At 46.3% G+C, this 18,079-nt stretch overlaps 1 protein-coding gene across 1 annotated transcript in view; it reads right to left on the minus strand.

Annotated features, from left to right (window-relative positions):
• RTTN (rotatin) overlaps positions 1-18,079 on the minus strand; it is a 96,356-nt gene that overhangs the window by 56,120 nt on the left and 22,157 nt on the right. Inside the window, exons 12-24 of the mRNA XM_054583779.1 lie at positions 16,620-16,832; positions 15,231-15,343; positions 13,661-13,787; positions 11,388-11,513; positions 10,787-10,903; positions 9,866-10,005; positions 7,073-7,244; positions 5,627-5,726; positions 3,479-3,567; positions 2,967-3,084; positions 2,616-2,712; positions 1,937-2,005; positions 327-515 (exon numbers count right to left, since the gene is read on the minus strand). Coding sequence (XP_054439754.1) covers positions 327-515; positions 1,937-2,005; positions 2,616-2,712; positions 2,967-3,084; positions 3,479-3,567; positions 5,627-5,726; positions 7,073-7,244; positions 9,866-10,005; positions 10,787-10,903; positions 11,388-11,513; positions 13,661-13,787; positions 15,231-15,343; positions 16,620-16,832 — 1,670 coding nt within the window. The remainder of the gene's footprint in view (positions 1-326; positions 516-1,936; positions 2,006-2,615; positions 2,713-2,966; positions 3,085-3,478; positions 3,568-5,626; positions 5,727-7,072; positions 7,245-9,865; positions 10,006-10,786; positions 10,904-11,387; positions 11,514-13,660; positions 13,788-15,230; positions 15,344-16,619; positions 16,833-18,079) is intronic.

Raw genomic sequence — 18,079 nt, forward strand, 5'->3', positions numbered from 1 at the left:
CCGCGTGCCTACCCGCGCTTGCTGGCCTCGTGCTCCGATCCGGGGCACCTGTCCTGGTGACTCACGCCCAGTAACTGGGCCGACTTCATCTCGCCGTTAAGACAGCACAGGTGCCCTGTGCTTTCCAATTTAATTTCCTCATGTGACCCTTTATTTATAAAGTAATGAACACATGTAATCTTTAAAACAAAGTAGAAATTACACTCTCCAACGCAAAAGCAGAATCAGGAGGCGGTAAGTAAAAAAACTACTTGACCTAAAGAAAAAATAAAACCTGACTAATGGGTTAAATGTGAATGCTTTTTCAGCTAAATGTAGCAGCTTACTCTTGGCTTTTCATTTCAGAGTTCACGTGCTTCAACAGATTGTCAGTCCCGTGATACCACGACAGGTTCCAGGCTATTCTCAGCATGTCTGAGACCGGCTTCAGGGCCAAACAATCGGCAGATAACGGCAGGACGATGGAGTAAGGGCTCACAGCATGGTGGCCAAGCACACGCACTGGCAGGTGGTACCTGAGAGAATGCACACAAATGATGACAAACTTTTCAACGCCTCAATGCTAATCAAAAGGACGAGCCACAAAGGAGGGCTAGCTCTACGCACCCCATTCCACAGCAATCCAGAGGTGAGTTCCCACCTGCTCTTCTTCCCTCCTCTCCCCTCCCAAAGTCGCTTCAGTCAGCTCTCCCTGGGGGGCTTGCTGAGGTCGTACAGGGCTGTTTGCAGAGAGGGCCAGTGCCCCTTCGAACCACAGAAGGTATTCGGCTAACACATGAAAGCCTGCTTTATGCCCAACACTACGTGCTGTCCCTCGTGCGTTCATTCAGCTACGTGCTGTGGCGATGCGGCACCTGTCACATCTATGAGACCCCCGTTGCGAGGAGGGTGGTCCTCCAGGCTGGGTAGCAGTCCGTGCATGAAGACAGCGCAGTCCGTTTACCAGGTCTTCCTGCCATTGGGAATTTGGGGCGTTTCTAGCTATTGGCCACTACAGGCAAAGATGCACAAACATCCTAACGCAAATAGAGAGCGGGTGGGGCAGACACCGGGGCCGGGCAGGATGTGCAGCGGCCAGGACTGTTTGGAAGTATGGACTAAGCATATGACTGCCCCCTGGCCCACATGAGCTCAGGGCACATGCCCGTCACCGACAGAAGGGTGGGCGCACGGCTGCACGTTCTTACACTGACTCCTACAGAGCAAGGAGCGTGGCCAACAGACACGTCCCCCACGGGGGGCCAAAGAAGCTGAACGCAAGCACATACTCTGTTCCTAAAGAGCAAAGCCAGCGACAATGATGCACAGCAACGGGAATTAAAACAGTTACCTTCGCGGGAGGTGGAAGGTAATGAGGGAGCGCGAAGGTCCCCTGGCACGCCAGCAGCGTTCTGCGCCTTAACATGCAGGGGAGTGGCATGGCTGTATGTGTGTGGGAAACGTATCGGCCACACTCTCAGGGTTTGTATACTTTACGTAGGTTATGTTGACAGTGCTTGTGTAGGAAAATGTCCTTGATTTAAGAGTTAAGGAGGTACCTGCTAGAATAATTAGGAGGGAAGTAAAATTATGTCTTATTTTCAAATGGGCCAGGAGGAAAAACTGCATATAAATAAATATATGGGGAGGGGGTCGAGACAGGCCATGTGTTAACAGCTGCTAAATCTAGGCTGGAGGGCGGACCAGAGCTCACGGCTCAGCCTTTCACTGTTGTGTGCACTCGGACGTCCTGTGAACTAGCCCACCACCAAGACAAGAGCCTGGCGATGGGGACAGACCCCTGCTGAGCGCTCCTGGCACCCCTGTGAAGGACGCGTCACAACACTGCAAGCCATGTGGTTTACGTGCCAGATGAAAACTGTGACAGATGCACAGCTTCCAAGTCCCATTTCCGTAACAACAGTTCACCTTCAAGAAAAAGAGAAACATCCTTTACCTTCTGAAAACGGAAACAGGCAAACTGAAGACTGATGGTGAAGAAGGTGTCCCAGGAGGAGTGACAGACCTACGTCAGGAAGGAAACACGCAAGGAAAGGAACAGCTGAGCGGCCCACGGGCTAACAAACACAACTCACTCTGCCACCTCGACCCAAACGCCAAGCACAAGGGTGACCGGCCCCAGCATCGAGAATAGTTTTAACAGATTCCCTGCGACTGGGATCTGCTTAGGAAGCATAACTACACCTTCCTTGAGGAAGTGCGTATGGTAACTGGTTCACACAACACAAGTGCTGTGGTGGCAGGTGGACCTATGCCCCCGCTGCTGACCCCACTCAAGGCCAGTGTCAAACAGATATTACCATCCTCATAATCTTCCTAAAGTTTTTTTAAATAAAGTATTAAAGAAAAACACACAAAATTGAAAATATATCCTGAAAAATAGATCATTAGCAAAAATTACTGCAGTAGTTTTCAATTTTATACTTATAATATTCACAAATAAAAGTTCAGCATGACTTTCGGAGCCACTGGGCTTCCTCGAACCCACCACCACCCCGCGGCACGTCCACCTCGGAAGGCACACGCGCCCTAGGTCGGAAAATCCCACGCTCTGCCGGACGGCTGCATGAGAAACCTCAGGCACAGAACCGCGGGCCACAGCCTTTTAAACTCACCACACATCCATTCTCGAGACTTCATCAAATAACAGAAGACAAAACAACGCTCCGACCTCAGTCACAACAGTGCAGTCCTCATGAAATATCAAGGAAACTGAGAAATAAAAAGAAGTGTGACATTATAAAATATTACAAAGAATGGACTTCAAGCGCCAAGTATCCTGCACAGAGGGGAGAGAGGCCGTTCTCCGGGAAACGTGCACAGAAGTATTCAACAGCTTCCATTGCAACGGGTCCTTTACGTGACCAGTAAAGTCAGTGAAATGTAAAGTAAACGTCCCCCGCAGTTAAACAATAGTACCTGCAGCTGAAGGTCGGTCTCAAATGCAGCAGGACGGGTCCACTCACCTCTGAACAGCAGGGTCAGCAGCGACGGCCGCTGTGCGAGGGCCTCCCGGGCGGCGGGGTCCGCGCAGAGGACTTTCCGCAGGAGCACGAGGCTGGGCGGGATGAGGCACCCCACCACCTGGCGGGGAGGGACACGCACAGTCGCCCCGAGGTCGCCAACTCGAAGGGGACACCACGTACACTGTGCTGCTGTTCTGTCACATCCTTACTAACCTATTCTAAACGTTACGCTTTATCAGAAGTGTGTGAAACAAAAACGCAAATAAATATTAAGAATTAATTTCCACTAACATTAAGCTTTGTATATACCTCTGTGTGCACATCGTACGGAAATTTCAAGATTAGCTTTTCTTTATACAGACGTCAATCTTGGAAATAAACAAACAAACAAGGTCGTAGGTGTTAGGACTTAAACTCCAGGGTCTCATGCAAATTCAGCTGAATTCACTCTCAGATCTGACTAATAAAAATACTGATCTGGGAAAATGTGCCTAGATACCCACTAGTCTTACCTCACCATCCGGACCCACAAACTCATTTAAATACTCAATTATCTTGTCAATTAAGCATAACTTCTTCACCACAGCATGCATTTTAATATCTGTAGGCAAAAAAAAAAAAAAAAGTTACTAAAAGTTAAAGAACATTTTTTGTAGTTTTAATAATACAGAACAGGCATCCACATAACTTTCACACTATTAAAAACAGTCACACCTGGTGCTGAAATTCAAGGATAAAACTTTAGCCATTTTTTACTGCTGCTCAGCTGCAGTGCCCCCCCTTCCCCCGCCGCTCACCCCGCCCGCCCCCAGCAACCGCATCGCCCCAGCCCGTCGTCCACGCTCATGGACGCGCTCTCTTCATGCTCCTCTGCTCGCCCCTTCCCCTTCTTAAGTTTTTACTTAATAAACCTCTGAACAATTTGAAAACTTTAAAGCGAGAATCAGATCTTACCCTGTATTGTAAAAAATAAAACAGTTAAAAAAAGAATAGTTAATTGAAAGAGTTCAGACTCCGAAAAGTACTAGAATTTTAGGCACAGAAATGAGTCCTTGTGTTTGTACATGACATATTATTGTGTTTATATTGTTTCATTGACAATTCTTCTCTTTTCTAAATCCATTACCTCGAAATGTTTAGAATTCTTCACAAGTTAATGTATAAAAACAGTTTGCAACATGATCGTTTTTCTACTAGTAAGATGTCTAACCTCTAGTTGTTAACAGCAAATATAAAGGGAAAGGGATTGAATTTTCATAAGCGTATGTGTATGTGTGTGTGCACCCGCTGCTATGGACCCAATATTTATGATATTTATGTCCCCCCAGATTCCTAGGCAGGAACCAAATCTCCAGTGTGACGGGATTAGAAGGCGGGGCCTCGGGGAGGAGGCCAGGTCACGAGGTGGCTCTGTGTCCCTAGCGAAAGAGGCCCCGAGGGCTCCCTGCCCTCTCAGGTGAGGCTGTCAGCAGACCCCAGTCCGCTGGCCCCAGGGTCCCGGGCGCCAGCTCCAGCCCCGAGAGAAGCAAGGGTCTCGTTTACAAGCCCCCGTCTGCGGTGTCTTAGTGCCGCAGCCTGAGCAGACGAAGACATGCGCACACACAGGCAGTCTCACTGGCTCCAGAACGCTAGGTGCTTATAGATTAGTGACAAGCATTTAATAATTTGATAACAAATCTTGTTAATTTGTTCTCCTATACTCTCAATGAACACACATATTGAGAAACAAATACACGTATTCGTACTGGATCAGTAGCTATTGCTGTAAATATCTTTAGCTGGCACTTATTAGAAAAGTAGTTTTCACTACCCCCAATATAGTGTACACCAAAATTATACGTTGTATTTTTGAAATGTTAATAATACTGAAAGAGCACTTTCTAAAAGTTTTTAAACCTTTCTTGTCATGGCTCATCACATTTTTTAGAGCCTCTTTTTCTGTAGTCTGTGTTATTATTATTATTAAAGCCCCAAACAGATTGCATATGTTTTTTCAAATAACTCTCTCATCCGAGCTCCTGCTAATGCAGGACAGCAATATCAACCGTGCCCCATCTTCCAAATCAGAAAAATCTTTTCATGTAACACAAAGTTACTCTCTCTCTCTAGTAGGAAAGATAAATTATATATTACAAATATAGGAAAAAAAATAAAAAACTAGCCCAAAGAATGGAATAACAACACTACAAAGTTAACAGTATATATTTTACTAGTGTTTTTTAAAATAAGCCTTTAAAGAAAACACAGTTACAGTACATTATTATTAGTTTACCTACCCACAAACAGTACTGTTTGATTGATTCTCTAAGCAAGATGGAACAGATTGAAAACATCATCTACTAGGTAAACTGAGAAAGGAACATGCAATTACTGTTAAAATTACATCAATCTCTTAGAAGGAAAATAATTCTATCAAATGACATTCTGTAGGTAAAATAATGAGAATGCAGACCAGGGGTCAACAAACTCCTTTGTAAAGAACTAGATGGTAATAGGTTAACTTTGCTGGCCACAAAGGGTCTGTCCCATATTTTTTTATTTTCTTTCCTTTTTAACAACTCTTTAAAAACATAAAAACCATTCTTAACTCAAGGGCTGTCAAAGGGTCCGACCAGGCCTCGGGCCGCAGTTCGCCAGCCAGTACAGCCCCCAGACATTACCTTGCAAAATCACCACCAGCTGCTCCGCGGCTGACTTCCTCAGCACAAGGTCAGCGTCATCTGAGATAAAGATTTCATACACCTTTTCAACAGTCTCCAACTGCAAACCAAAAGAAAAAAAAAAATTTCTTTCATCTACTTCCAATGCTCCAATAAAACGTTATAGTTCATACCACAAGAACAAAGCTCAAAAAGTCAGCTTCCAGAAATGACATATTTACATACATGTAAATTTGCAACATTTGCAATAACAATGTGCTAGGTCAGGGAGGAACTTAGGATTTAAAACAAAGAGCCGTGGTCTCAAACGAGCCTCTCCTACTGGATATTTTTGCTTGGAAGTCATTCCGAGCCCATGAGCCACCCAAAGAAGGCCATGGGAAACGTCCCGGCGGGGCAGCCGGCCGCCCGACACCAGCGGTCCCTCTCGGACCGAGGACGCGGACTGGCGAGCCTCTGCGGCTCAGACGCTGGCCACGGGAACTCCCTGGGCTCTGCCCTGACCTCCCTCCCCCGACCAGGAAGCGCACGGCCTCTGGGACCTGCCGCCCAGCACCCGGCCAGGCCGCCCCCAACACCAGTCCCTGACTGACGTTCACACCGGAATGGGGTGCGAGGCCGCAACACTCAGGCGGGAAGGGGGAGAAGAAAAGGATGGAGACAACACCTCTCCTCTCCCCCACCCGCTGTCGTCTGCTGCTTTCACGGGGACTCACGAGACAGTTCTAGAACAGCCTTCCTGCCTACCACACACAGGGCACAGGAGGGACGACCAATGCTTAGGACACAGGGAGTCCCCAAGAGGACCTGGCCCTGGCCCGGGGAAGGCTCTCCGACCTCCTGCACGGCTGGCCGGCGGCCCCAAACGCGGCGGCTGGAAGAGCACTGCTGTGCTCCCCCATTTTAGAAAAGCCACCGTATCACGCATCCCCCGAGGCCCCCCAGCACTGCCACAGGCCGGGCGCTGCCCTACCCTTAGAAGAGAAACTGCCTTTGCCCCTGTATTATTTTTTTCCTCTGATAATGAAGAGGCTAAAAATTTTTACCATAGGAACGTTTTCTTTGTTCCTGTTACAGGCAAGTCCCAACATAAGAACAAGAATTCTGAAGAGCGTTACGCCAGCGACCTTCCCACTGCCCTGGCCTCATGCTGTACTGAAGACCCTATTCAAGTTACCTGCGCTTCCAGCAGCATGTTAAATGAAAAAGGACAAGGTGCCTGGCACACAGTAGACACTCAAGAAATTTATCTGCCCAGTAAACAAGGGTGTCCAAGGACCAGATAAAGCCAGAACACGATTTCAAAGGAGCCGTGAGTAACCACACTTGAAGCTACCGCTTCCCTCCCTTGTCGGCGCAGAACACAAACTAAGGAAGAAAACGTAAGATGTGACACACGAATGGATCAAATAACCACACAGAGATAAACCCAAAAGTCACAGTCACCTTAATAATCAGCTCTCTTCTGTCATCCAGTTTGAGTTCAATAGGCTTCTTCACAACAAATAAATTAGTAACTCTGGAGAGGACTCTGGCATCTATCGCAGGGCGCTTTCGATCGGCGCCTTCTTCCCTTGTAAGCTGACACGCTAAAAGCTTCAGGGCCAGCACGCGGACCCTGAAGAGACAAAATACACAAGTCGACACTCTGCAGTGCACAAATGTCTACAAAGCAGAACGGTCTCCAGTGGCAACAGATTATCATAAAGCCACACTACAACCAGCCATGCTTATACGGACATTACTGGTAATATTTTATTTTTCCTGTCAAAATACTTAGTGTGTAACTACAATCATCCTTTCAATCTTATATTTATAAATAAACATCAGGAATAAAGAAGAATCAATCATTACAAATGAAGAAACACTCACTGAAACCGTCAACTTCACAGCCGGTACCGCTGGGAGCGTCAGGCGAGGACGCGGTCAACCTGAGTCAGCCAGCCTGCAGGCCGCCCCTGCGGCCCCTGGCCCCAAGCCTCCTGCGCGGTCTGCGTCGCAGAAATGACCCCAGAGCCATGAGCCGAGGGGAGACACGAGGTCCACCCTCCAGGGCGTGAGCGCAGCAATAACTGATAACTAGTATCACAACAACGGATAAAAATCGTATGGATTCCCCTCAAATATGAACACAGAAATACTTTCGATCCCCATCAAAATCCTGTTTTATCTGGAATGGATTAGGAATGAGGTCAGCTGAGTGAGAGGCGGGAGATTCGAGAAAAGGCGACTTTCTGTGTGCCCTTAGAGAGCGGCAGGGAGACCAGGAACACCGGGACCGCCAGCAGGCGACAGGGAGCCAACACATGGCCTCTCGCCCCTCAGGCGGGCCCTGGCCTACACAGCGCGGGCCAGCTTTCGGTGGTGATGCGGTGCCGGGTCTCAAGCGCTACTTACAGAGCTACTTACAGACGGCAACTAAAGCCCGCACCTGCCGCTGCCTCAGCCACCGCGGGGTCGCCTCACTGTGTCCCGATGCCCCGCGGTCCCCTGTCGTAACCCTGGTCTCGCTTTGTCCCAGGGAACCGGGCGCATTCGACAAGACCTCGCTTCTCAACCCAGGCCCAGAGCAGGGGGGCCTGTCCCGCCGTGTGCTGCTCGGTCCCCGCGGCTGTCCGTCCTCACTTCCTGGGCACACAGCTGATGCTCCGTGCAGGAATTTCCTGAACCCTTACGGACAAACGCCATCTTCAGGGGATTAACATTTACTCCGCAAGGGTGTGGGAAGTCAGGCAGACTTCCTCCCGTCCCGCGGCTGTTCCCTCCTGAAAGCGATGCTTTTCCTGGGCTCCCTTTGTTCCCGCCCACGGCCCCCGACGCCGAGGTCTGGGGCTGTCGGCTCCGGGACGGTCACCACCCCAGTAAGAAAGCTAGAGAGGGATGTACAGCACAAGTATTTCTGCATCTCCCCAGCTCGGATATACAGTTAGCATCTTTCTGGGTTTCGCCTGGGGCCGCGGGGTCCAGTTATTCATTCCTCTACACTACACAAGTACTTTTTGAACATATTTATGTCCAAGGTACTCCAAGAAGTGCTGTGGATGGAAAGATTAGCCATCAGACAGGGTTTCTGCCTAATGCAGTTTATGATCTAGTGGAATGGGGTAGAATAATTCAAATTAAAAAAAAAAAAAGGTAATCCAAACTGTGTTAAGGTCTGTGTGATAGAGCCTTACCCAAAGAGAGGTCTGGCCTTGCCTGCCAGGAATGTCTTTGTTTACCCAGACACCCTGGGCCCACGGGCAACCAGCAAGGGAACTTCTTTTGTGCTCAATGGCCAGTTTCAGGGGAGGGCATGTGCCACACCAGCACGTGACTGGCATGCGGAAGCCTATCCCTGCGGAGCAGACACTGGCCCACCCTCCGCCCTGCATCGCCCCTAACTTCACGCTACACAGAGATCCTCATAATTGATCCTTTTGATTACCCCCTTTCATTCTCTGAATATTTTATTTCCCCCTACTTATCTTCCAAAGCCTGATCCTCTGCTTATGGATAAGCCACTGTGTTATCAGGATGTAAGGTTTGGGAAGAACTCGACTGTCCGTTGTCGAAGAGCGTGTCAGCCTCCCGAGCCTTCCAGCCAACGCCTCCCTTCACCGCCCCCACTTCTCCGTCTGCCCTGAGCTGTCTCTTCTCGATGAGGGAGAATCTAACCAGCTACCTGCAGAGCCACAGAGAACTCTCCCGCTGCACTGACGGGAACGGAGGGACAACACACTTATCCTTTTCCATTAGTTAAAATGACACTGACACTAACAATGGAGGAAAGGCCACTTTTTCAGACTCCCAAGAGGACAAGCCGAACAAGATTAAACTGCCTGGACACTCTGGTATGAGAGGCAACTGGGCCACTACGCTTCTGCGAAACACATCATCTTCAGGACAAGCATTTAGAAAAGGACCGCTCCAGGCCAGCGATTTCTAAAGGGAAGACACGAGGAGATGCTCTGTGACCCCTGCAACCTACAGCTCTGCACGGCTTCCCGACCTGCACGCGGCCCTGCCCACAGCGCCCCGCTCAGCAGCGACGCAGGCGCGGCCACTGTGCTGGGAACGCAGGGACGCTTCCAGGAAGCACCCAAAACACCTGCATCTGCTCAGAGCTTCACCCATCAGTTTCCTCTGTCTAATGAAAAGGATCGCCTTCCTTTACCTTCCCTAGTTCCAGTCTGCCTCAGACTGACGTAGGTACCGTGCTGTCCTTCCTTAGAGCATTCCCGTTTCTGCTGTACTTACGAGGGCTTCTTCACGAGCAGGAGTCGCAGCACGGACTTGAGCCGGGCGGCACAGGGGAGAGCCCCTTCGTCCCCCTCCGAGCTCGCCTCGCTGAGGAGGAGAATGCAGCTACCCAAGGGGTCCTCCGTGTCGGCATAGCCCTGGCGGCGTGAGAAAAGAAGTTACCGTTCAACTGTATACACGGCGTTTCAGTTTCCCACTTGAAAATGAGAATTGCGCCGACCTGTCAGGCAACTCCTCAGTTTCTCTCAATTTAGCTGAGAAGTTTCTTTTCAAAATAACCTACATGATGGATGTGGAAAGCCTACCTAAAACTGTACTTTAAAAATAATACTGAAGACCTTCAGGAAAACACATCATCCCACTGGACACCTGCAAACTGTTCTGCGGCTGCCCAGGATCCTAGAGGAGGCAACCCGGGCTCCGGGCCTGTGCGCACAGGACAGAGGCGGGCCAGGCACGCCTGGCGGGGAGCCGCTGTCCTCAGGCTGTTCCCCCACCCCGCCGCCCACTCGCGGGCAGGAACCCAGCGCCCCCTGCTCCTGCACCGCCCACAGGGCTGCTGGGAAAGCTGCTTCAGAGGGTGCATTCCTCTAAGGAAAGCTCTAGTCACTTCTGTGCATAGAAATAACTCGCGGAGCACGCTGTTACATCGAGTCTGCTTAACGGCGCTCCCGGTTCTGCTCTTCTCGCTGGGCGGACAGCCTGCGCCCCGCTCGCTCGGCACCCCCCACCCAGACGCAGAGGCGGAGCCGTTAGTGTCCTGCTCCTCTGCCAGAAACGCGGCCGCCTGCGCTTCCTGCTGTCATCCGAGGTCGACACATCCCTCGCACAACACGACAGCCCCGCCGGTGCCCAGCCCCGTCCCGTCCCTCCCGCCCACCCAAGGGAAGCGGGTCGCAACCGGGCCTGACGTCGTACCTGCAGCACTGGGATGACGGGGCACAGGGCCTGGACTAGCCTGGCCCAGGTCGGCGCGGTCATCATCAGCCGCCCCCGCAGCAGGTACAGCAGGATGGCCTTGGCGGCGGCGTTCACCTGCCGGGCACACAGACCAGCACCGTCGGGTGAGGCGGCAGCCGGGGGTCGCCGGCACGCCTGGGGCCTCAGCCAAAACCTGGACCGGGCTGCGGTTAACACCTCGTCCTTCAACTGATGGGACTGCGGTCGCATCATCTCACACTCCTTTTCTTTTACCTTTAGGGTATGTTCTTCCACTGAAGAAAAATGTCCCGTAAGGAAATAACTTGCTAACTATACCCACTGCATAGTTCTCTACATCTCAGATGGAAAACAGAACAGGTTCATCTGAATGCTTTGAGAGTAGGTGTGTTTTATGGTTTGATTCTCATATTTTCTTTCACATTTCCATTTATTTAAACAACTTGACTGAACCCCTACATCAAAGGAAAGCTTCTCTCCCGTTTCTCATCATACTCTCTACTTATATGAGGATGTGACCTTGGTCTGGCCGAGCATCTAAGGAACCACAGAGTTCCACACTCACTTGGACGCGTCGTACCTCATTTTTGGGTTCTTGCATGCCGAATGCACAGATTTCATACAGAACTTTCGGGTGGAGTAGAAAATGAATCCCATTACAAAGTGACGACACAGGTTTAGTGACATTATGGATACCTAAACACTCCTGGAAAAGAAAACAAAAAGTTGTTAAATGCTAGTGCCACTGACTTTTCAAAAGGATTCCTCTTTCTTCTGTTTAAAATTCAATGGATGGATAAACAAAAATATGATACATACAGACAACAGAATATTATTCAGCCTTAAAAAAGAATGCAATTCTGATCTAAGTTATCACAGGGATGAACCTCGAGGACACTATGTGAAATGAAAAGAAACAGGCTCATGGGAAAAATATGATTCCACTTACAGGAGGAACCTACAGGAGTCAAACTCGGACAGAAAGTAGAATGGTGGCTGTGAGCACATGGGGGAGGAATGAGGAGACACTGTTTAATGCGCACAGAGTTTCAATTCGGGAAAAGGAGAACGCTCTGTGGCGAATGATGTGGATGGCTGCACAACAGTCTGAATGTACTTAGTGCCGCTTAACTGCACACTTAAAAATGACTGGAATGCTAAGTTTCGTGTTATATATATTATACCACTCTTTTTAAAAAGCAAATTAGACATAGCTAAAGAAAGAATTAGTGCACTGAATGGTGGCACTGGGAACTCCATCCAAACAAAACAGATATGGAAAATATAAAAAAAGGCTTAAAAGGTGCAAAGGGTAGAATACGAGGTCTAACATAGATCTCATGAGCGTGTCACTGGGGAGGAACAGCAGGTTAAGAGAAATAATAATGACTGGGAATTACCCAGAAATGACAGCACATATGAGTCTCCAGATTGAAAAGTGCTGAACAAGGTAATTAAAAAGAAAATGTATACAAAGACATTGTAATGATACAAGGAAAAGATCTTCAAAGCAACCAGAGGAAAAAATACAAAGCAATTATAATTTAACTGACAGCAGACTTCTCAACGACGACAATCAGGACCAAGCAGTGTCACAAAGCGCTGAGGAAAAACAGCAGTCGGCCCATAATTCCATACACGGCTAAGCTACCCTTCAGGAGTAAGGTAAAGCCAAGAGGTTTTCAAACATATGTACCATTAAGCACAGACTGTCATTGAAAATATTGGAAAACTTATTGAAGTAAAAAATAGACTGAACCTAAACATTTATTTCAATAGGAGAGGCCACCGAAATTAAAGAGCAGTTAAGATGAACGAACCAGGTAGATGTCAAATCCTACTACTACATGAAAGGAATAGACAACAAAAACATATGCTTGGTATAAAAACAATAATATATATTATTTATAAAGATGTGCACATAGAGTAAACTATATAAAACAATGGATGGGAAGGATAAACACCAACTGTATAAAAGTTGTTATCTTGGTGGAAGAAGGATAAAAGAAACGAAAGAATCCTCAGTTATAACAGCAATATTTTTATTTCTCTTAATAAAAAAGGATTAGCCCTGGCTGGCGTGGCTCAGTGGATCGAGTGCCAGCCTGGGAAGCAAAGGGCCACCGGTTCAATTCCCAGTCAGGGCACAGGCCTGGGTTGCAGGCCAGGTCCCTGGTAGGGGATGCACAAGATGCAACCACACACGGATGTTTCTCTCCCTCCCTACTCCTCTCTAAAAATAAATAAATTTTAAAATCTTAAAAAAAAGAAAAGGATCAGAAGTAAAAATGGTAACATGTAAACATTTGTTATGTATAGATACTACTTACAAGAATGTTAAATGCAAGAGAACATTTGCAAGAGGACAGAGGAACATACATTTTTCCATATTTTCCTACATACAATGTTCTTTTCAATATTGGAGAAGTTAATGTTCTATGCTGAAATATTTTAATTTAAAAACACAGAAAACAAATGTTTCAAAAGAAGTATATTACTAAGAAAAAAAGACCTGAAAGTACATAATTTAAGCCATCATAATCTAAAACTCTCCCTGAACATAGAGATCACTTTTAAATACCTGCTATTTTTCCTTACAATTTGCCATCATTAAATAACACAACATAAATGTAATTCTTACTAAAACCTCTAATAAAGCAATTCAATTGCTAGCCTTGCTAAACTAAGGGAGTTTAATGTACAAATTGCTTAGGGTTGACTAATAACTGCATCTATTTTTATGGTAATAGTCCTTTTATCGCATTCAAAAGGGCAAGCAATTTAATTCTGGAGTTATAAGGAGAAAACCCACTGTCAGTTCACCTCCCAAACATCAAAAAGCAGAAACCCCACCTTAACAATCTCCAGACAGCAGCGGTAAGTTTCGGCTTTCACTGGCAGCAGTGGGTGAGACAACATGCGCAGGAAGACCTTCTGGCTCTCCCCCTGCAGCAGCGGGCTGGCCTGTGCCGACTTCCAGCTGTGGAGAGACAGAACAGCCAAGGCATCACAGCAAAGAAATCACCAAAAGACGCAGAAAAGCACAGTGGAAGGAGCTTCCTCCCATTCCACATCCTCTAACTGGGGTCGTATTTAAGTGACGTGTTAGCAGTATTTACCCACGCACACACTCGCTGCAAGACAAAGAATATTCTCTAAAAAAGTGCAAAAAACACCCAAAATGTCTTTAAAACCTATACTTGGGATGTCAACTGATACAACCATTATGGAAAACATACGGAGGGTTCCTTAGAAAGTTATAAAGACGACTACCATACAACCTAGCAATCCCACTGCTGGATATGTATCCAAAGGAAGTTAAATCAGTATCTTGAAGAGATATCCATACTCCCATCCCATGTTAACTCCAGCATTCTTCACAATAGTAAGTATATGGAAATAACCCATGTCTCCACCCATCAATGAATGAAGAAAATATGGTGTGTATATACAATAAAACACTACCCAGCCTTTAAAAAGGAATAAGGAGCAACGCACAGCTGTCGCTGTAACACTGTACCTAGAGGCATCCCAAGCCTTACAACCTAGTTTATTGGTCACATAGAGAGACCCAAAGGACATGATGCCAAGTGAAATAAGCCAGACACAGAAGGTAAACGATGCGTGACCTCCTGTACGTGTGGATCTGGAATGGTCGAATCCACAGCAGCAGAGTACAGGGGTGCTTTCCGGGAGGGGGGCAGCGGGGAGGCGGCTGCTGGTCAAAGGGCAGAGAGTTTCTGTTAGGCAGGACCAGCAAGTTCTGGGGACCTGACGCAGTACGTGGTGACTGCTGGCAAGAGTCCTGTGTTGTACACGTGATGTTTGTTAAATGTTACACACACACGAAAATGGTAGTTGTGTAAGGTACAAAATAAATAAATGATAAAATCCCATATTTCACTGATATTTACCACCATGGAATTTGCTCTTTCCCAAAGCAATAAAAATACTAAGTTCTACTATGAATCTGCTCCAATGATTCCCCCCAAAAATCGACCAATGCATGATGCTTTCCTTACATGGAGTTTTGGAAAACTAGAAAGGAAAAACTAGAAAGTAATGAGACTTACATTAAAAAAAATTATTAATTAAAATTTTAAAGATAACTAAGTAAATTAATATGGTTGAATACATGGTTTGAATGGATACCAAACCAAATGTATAAAAATCCAAGGACAATTCACTTTGATTGCAGCATGACATTTTTAAAGTTTACTCTTGAATAAGCCAACAGTCCTAATGCACCAAGTTATACATATATAGTGAAAAGGTCAGACATATATCAAAGCAATTTAAACTAAAAAATAATGATAACAACAAGATTTAAGACCAAATTCATTTTCATTGCTCCTAACTTCTCACATACACACGCCCCCACCATATCCTATAAATATAATCATATTAAGAAAGAAAACATTACATCTTTGAACAAATGCAGATGATTTCCTTTATTAGGGGAAAATACTGATGATAGGAAAAGCTACGCAAGGCTTGGTCTGCCAGCTCCACTAATTCTAGAAGATTCTTCTCTCCCTAAAAAAAATCAGAATAAAACAGTAAATGTCAAGTTCATGTGTAACAAAATAACAAAACTCCCTGTAGCTAACTAAGTAGCTTCAAGAAATTAGATTATTCAGAGGCCCTGAGATTGCTCGCATTTGCTTAAGTCCATTTTCTCAACAAGCATTTAAGCTGTCGGTCCAGGAAGAAAGAGGTGGGAAAAACCCCCGGCTAAGTGCCACATGAGACTGTCTGGGACCCCCTCTGGGCAGGCCTGAATGGTCCTTGGACTAGTTGCCTGCATCCCTACCGCCCTACCAGCTGGAGCTCCAGGCGGGACTCGGGGTCCTGCGACCCACTCCCCCTTCTAGCATCCCGCCCAATACTCGTGTGGTCGGCTGACAATGCAGAAAACTACAGAAATAACTCAGCAGAAAGACAACTCGAAATCCTACCATGGAGGACACAAGAAGCCAAGGGCATTTAAGATCCGGCAAAAAGAACAGAGGAAGAAGAAAAAAACAAGAGTGGATAAAGGAAAATTGGAAATATGAGCTTCAGAGAGACTGCAATGTAAGGCCCCCAAAAAAGGATTTTGCCCCCATGTTTTTAAGATCTTCAGGACCTAATTTGGTATTTTCAGACAATAAACAATTATTGCAGTCAACGTCCACATTAGACTCACTAACCTTTCGCTGATAAGATACTAAAGAACGTCCTCCTAGGAATAAGGAGCATCACACAGTTCTAACATTGAACCTAAAAGCATCGTGCGCCTTACAGCCTAGGTCATGACTTCACTGAAGAGCAGCATCAGGCTCCTTGTGTGAGTGAATAAGGATCTATCAATATTAAAGAAAAACTGTGTCTACAAATAAGCACTAAATTCTGTGAAGAGCCATCTGTACTCTCATGTGAATTCTGGCATTCTTCACAACAGCCTGTATATGGAACTATAAGCCCTTATATAATTCTGTGTATGGCAAGTGTTCCTGTTCGTACACAGTACGCCTCTTCAAAGAGGAGAACTCACTATTAAATGCTAAGACACTGAGAATAATTAATGACTACTGATATTTTAAAACCTCTAGTTTCATAAATACATATCAGTCATTAACCTAAAGTCTTCATTTTATGTTTTTACAAGTCATATCCTTACTTCAACCTGATAATTCACCCACTCACTAATTATGTGTCCCGCATCTTAACAATTCAACTGTCCTATGTCCATCAATTCAAAAAGTACAGGTTACATTTTCCAAATATTTCATCCAAGGAATTTAAAAGAGATGTTAATAAAACTTCTTACCTCCTTCCCAATGTCCGACAGGAAGTTACAGGCGCATTCAATTGAATACACAGCCTCTGCAGTCCGTTTATAAATGCTGTAGTTTTCAGAATCCAGCTGTTCCAAGTAGGCCACCGCAGCTTCATGAATATTTGGATATTCCAAAGAAATAGGCATGTCCAAAGAAACTAGAAATAATGCTGCTGACATAGACTCTGGTAAAAAGTGTCTTGCCTTGAGAAATAAAAAAAAAAAAAACTAATTAAAAAAAATGTTTAGATAAACATGGTAAACTATAACCTTAATGTAGTTCAACTTTCTCTTAGTAATTCTCTATCACGAAGTCTATGCTTTTCTAAAGAAAACTCTGTTCTCCAAAACTTCATCTCTCTGCTTGTATCGGATACAATTTTTCTAAGTCCCGAATGTCCCAAGCCCGGATTCCAACTCCTTCCCAACTCTCTCCGCCACTGCTCAGGGTCACTCTCCCCAGCCCTACTGCGTACTGTTTATGCCTCCAGGGCGGGCCTCCTTTCTAAGTGCCTAGGGCAAGAGAGCACGTGCACACAAGTCACCAAACAACACGCAAGGGCTGGCCGGGGGTGAGGACACCCACCGTAGGCACACGCCCCGGGGCTCGCCAGCACACAGGCCGGGAACAGCACTGCATCAGGTACAACTAAAAGCCGATGTGAACAGAAATTGATGTTTATTCGGTTTTGTCTGTGTTCCAGAGGAGAAAGGTAAAATTCAACATAGTATTTAAAGTAGTTCTAGAACACGCATAGAAGACTGATCCTTAATTAGTATAAAAATGATCAAGTCCACATGAAATATTATGTTTTATACTTTAAATCAACTAGTTTAAACTAAAACAACTATTCTTTTAAAAAAAATAATTCTAGCTTCATGATAGGATTGTAGGCATCAACTGAGAAAATAAAAAGGATTAAAACTTCAACATTCAGAGGAAATCATCTGGCAGGCAGAGCTCACTATTATGGCTGAAATGCTGTCTTTTTTAAAGAAGGTTGGTCATGATTTATTTCAGGGGTAACCCATTTTAAAGATAATCACTAACTGCCTAGAAGTCTAAGATTAAGAGTTGAATCAGTTAAACAACAGTTTTAAAATGAAGTTGCCAAGTAAGGACAGAAATACAGGACTCAGATGTTTAGGCCACGGAGGACCTTCCACATTGAGAAGCGCCACCCTCAGTCCATCAGCTCCACCAGACGACGCACCTCCCCGCCTGGCTGAGAAAGCCACAGCGGAGGTCCAGCCCCTCCGGACCCCGCTGGCCTGGGGAGCAGGTGACAGGGGCTCCTGGGAGGCTCGGCACCCGCCTCCAGTGCAGGGCCAGCAATTTTATCCCTTACTTCCCAGAGGGTTCCCCCTTCATTTGCTTTACCAACTTGAATGAACCAAGCAGAATATTTTTGTAATATTACCCATGTAGCATTTTAACCTGTCCCTGGGTT

The sequence above is a fragment of the Pteronotus mesoamericanus genome, unplaced genomic scaffold (assembly GCF_021234165.1).
Source record: "Pteronotus mesoamericanus isolate MK-2021 breed Mesoamerican mustached bat unplaced genomic scaffold, CSHL_Meso_final contig_74, whole genome shotgun sequence".
Classification (NCBI taxonomy): Eukaryota; Metazoa; Chordata; class Mammalia; order Chiroptera; family Mormoopidae; genus Pteronotus; species Pteronotus mesoamericanus.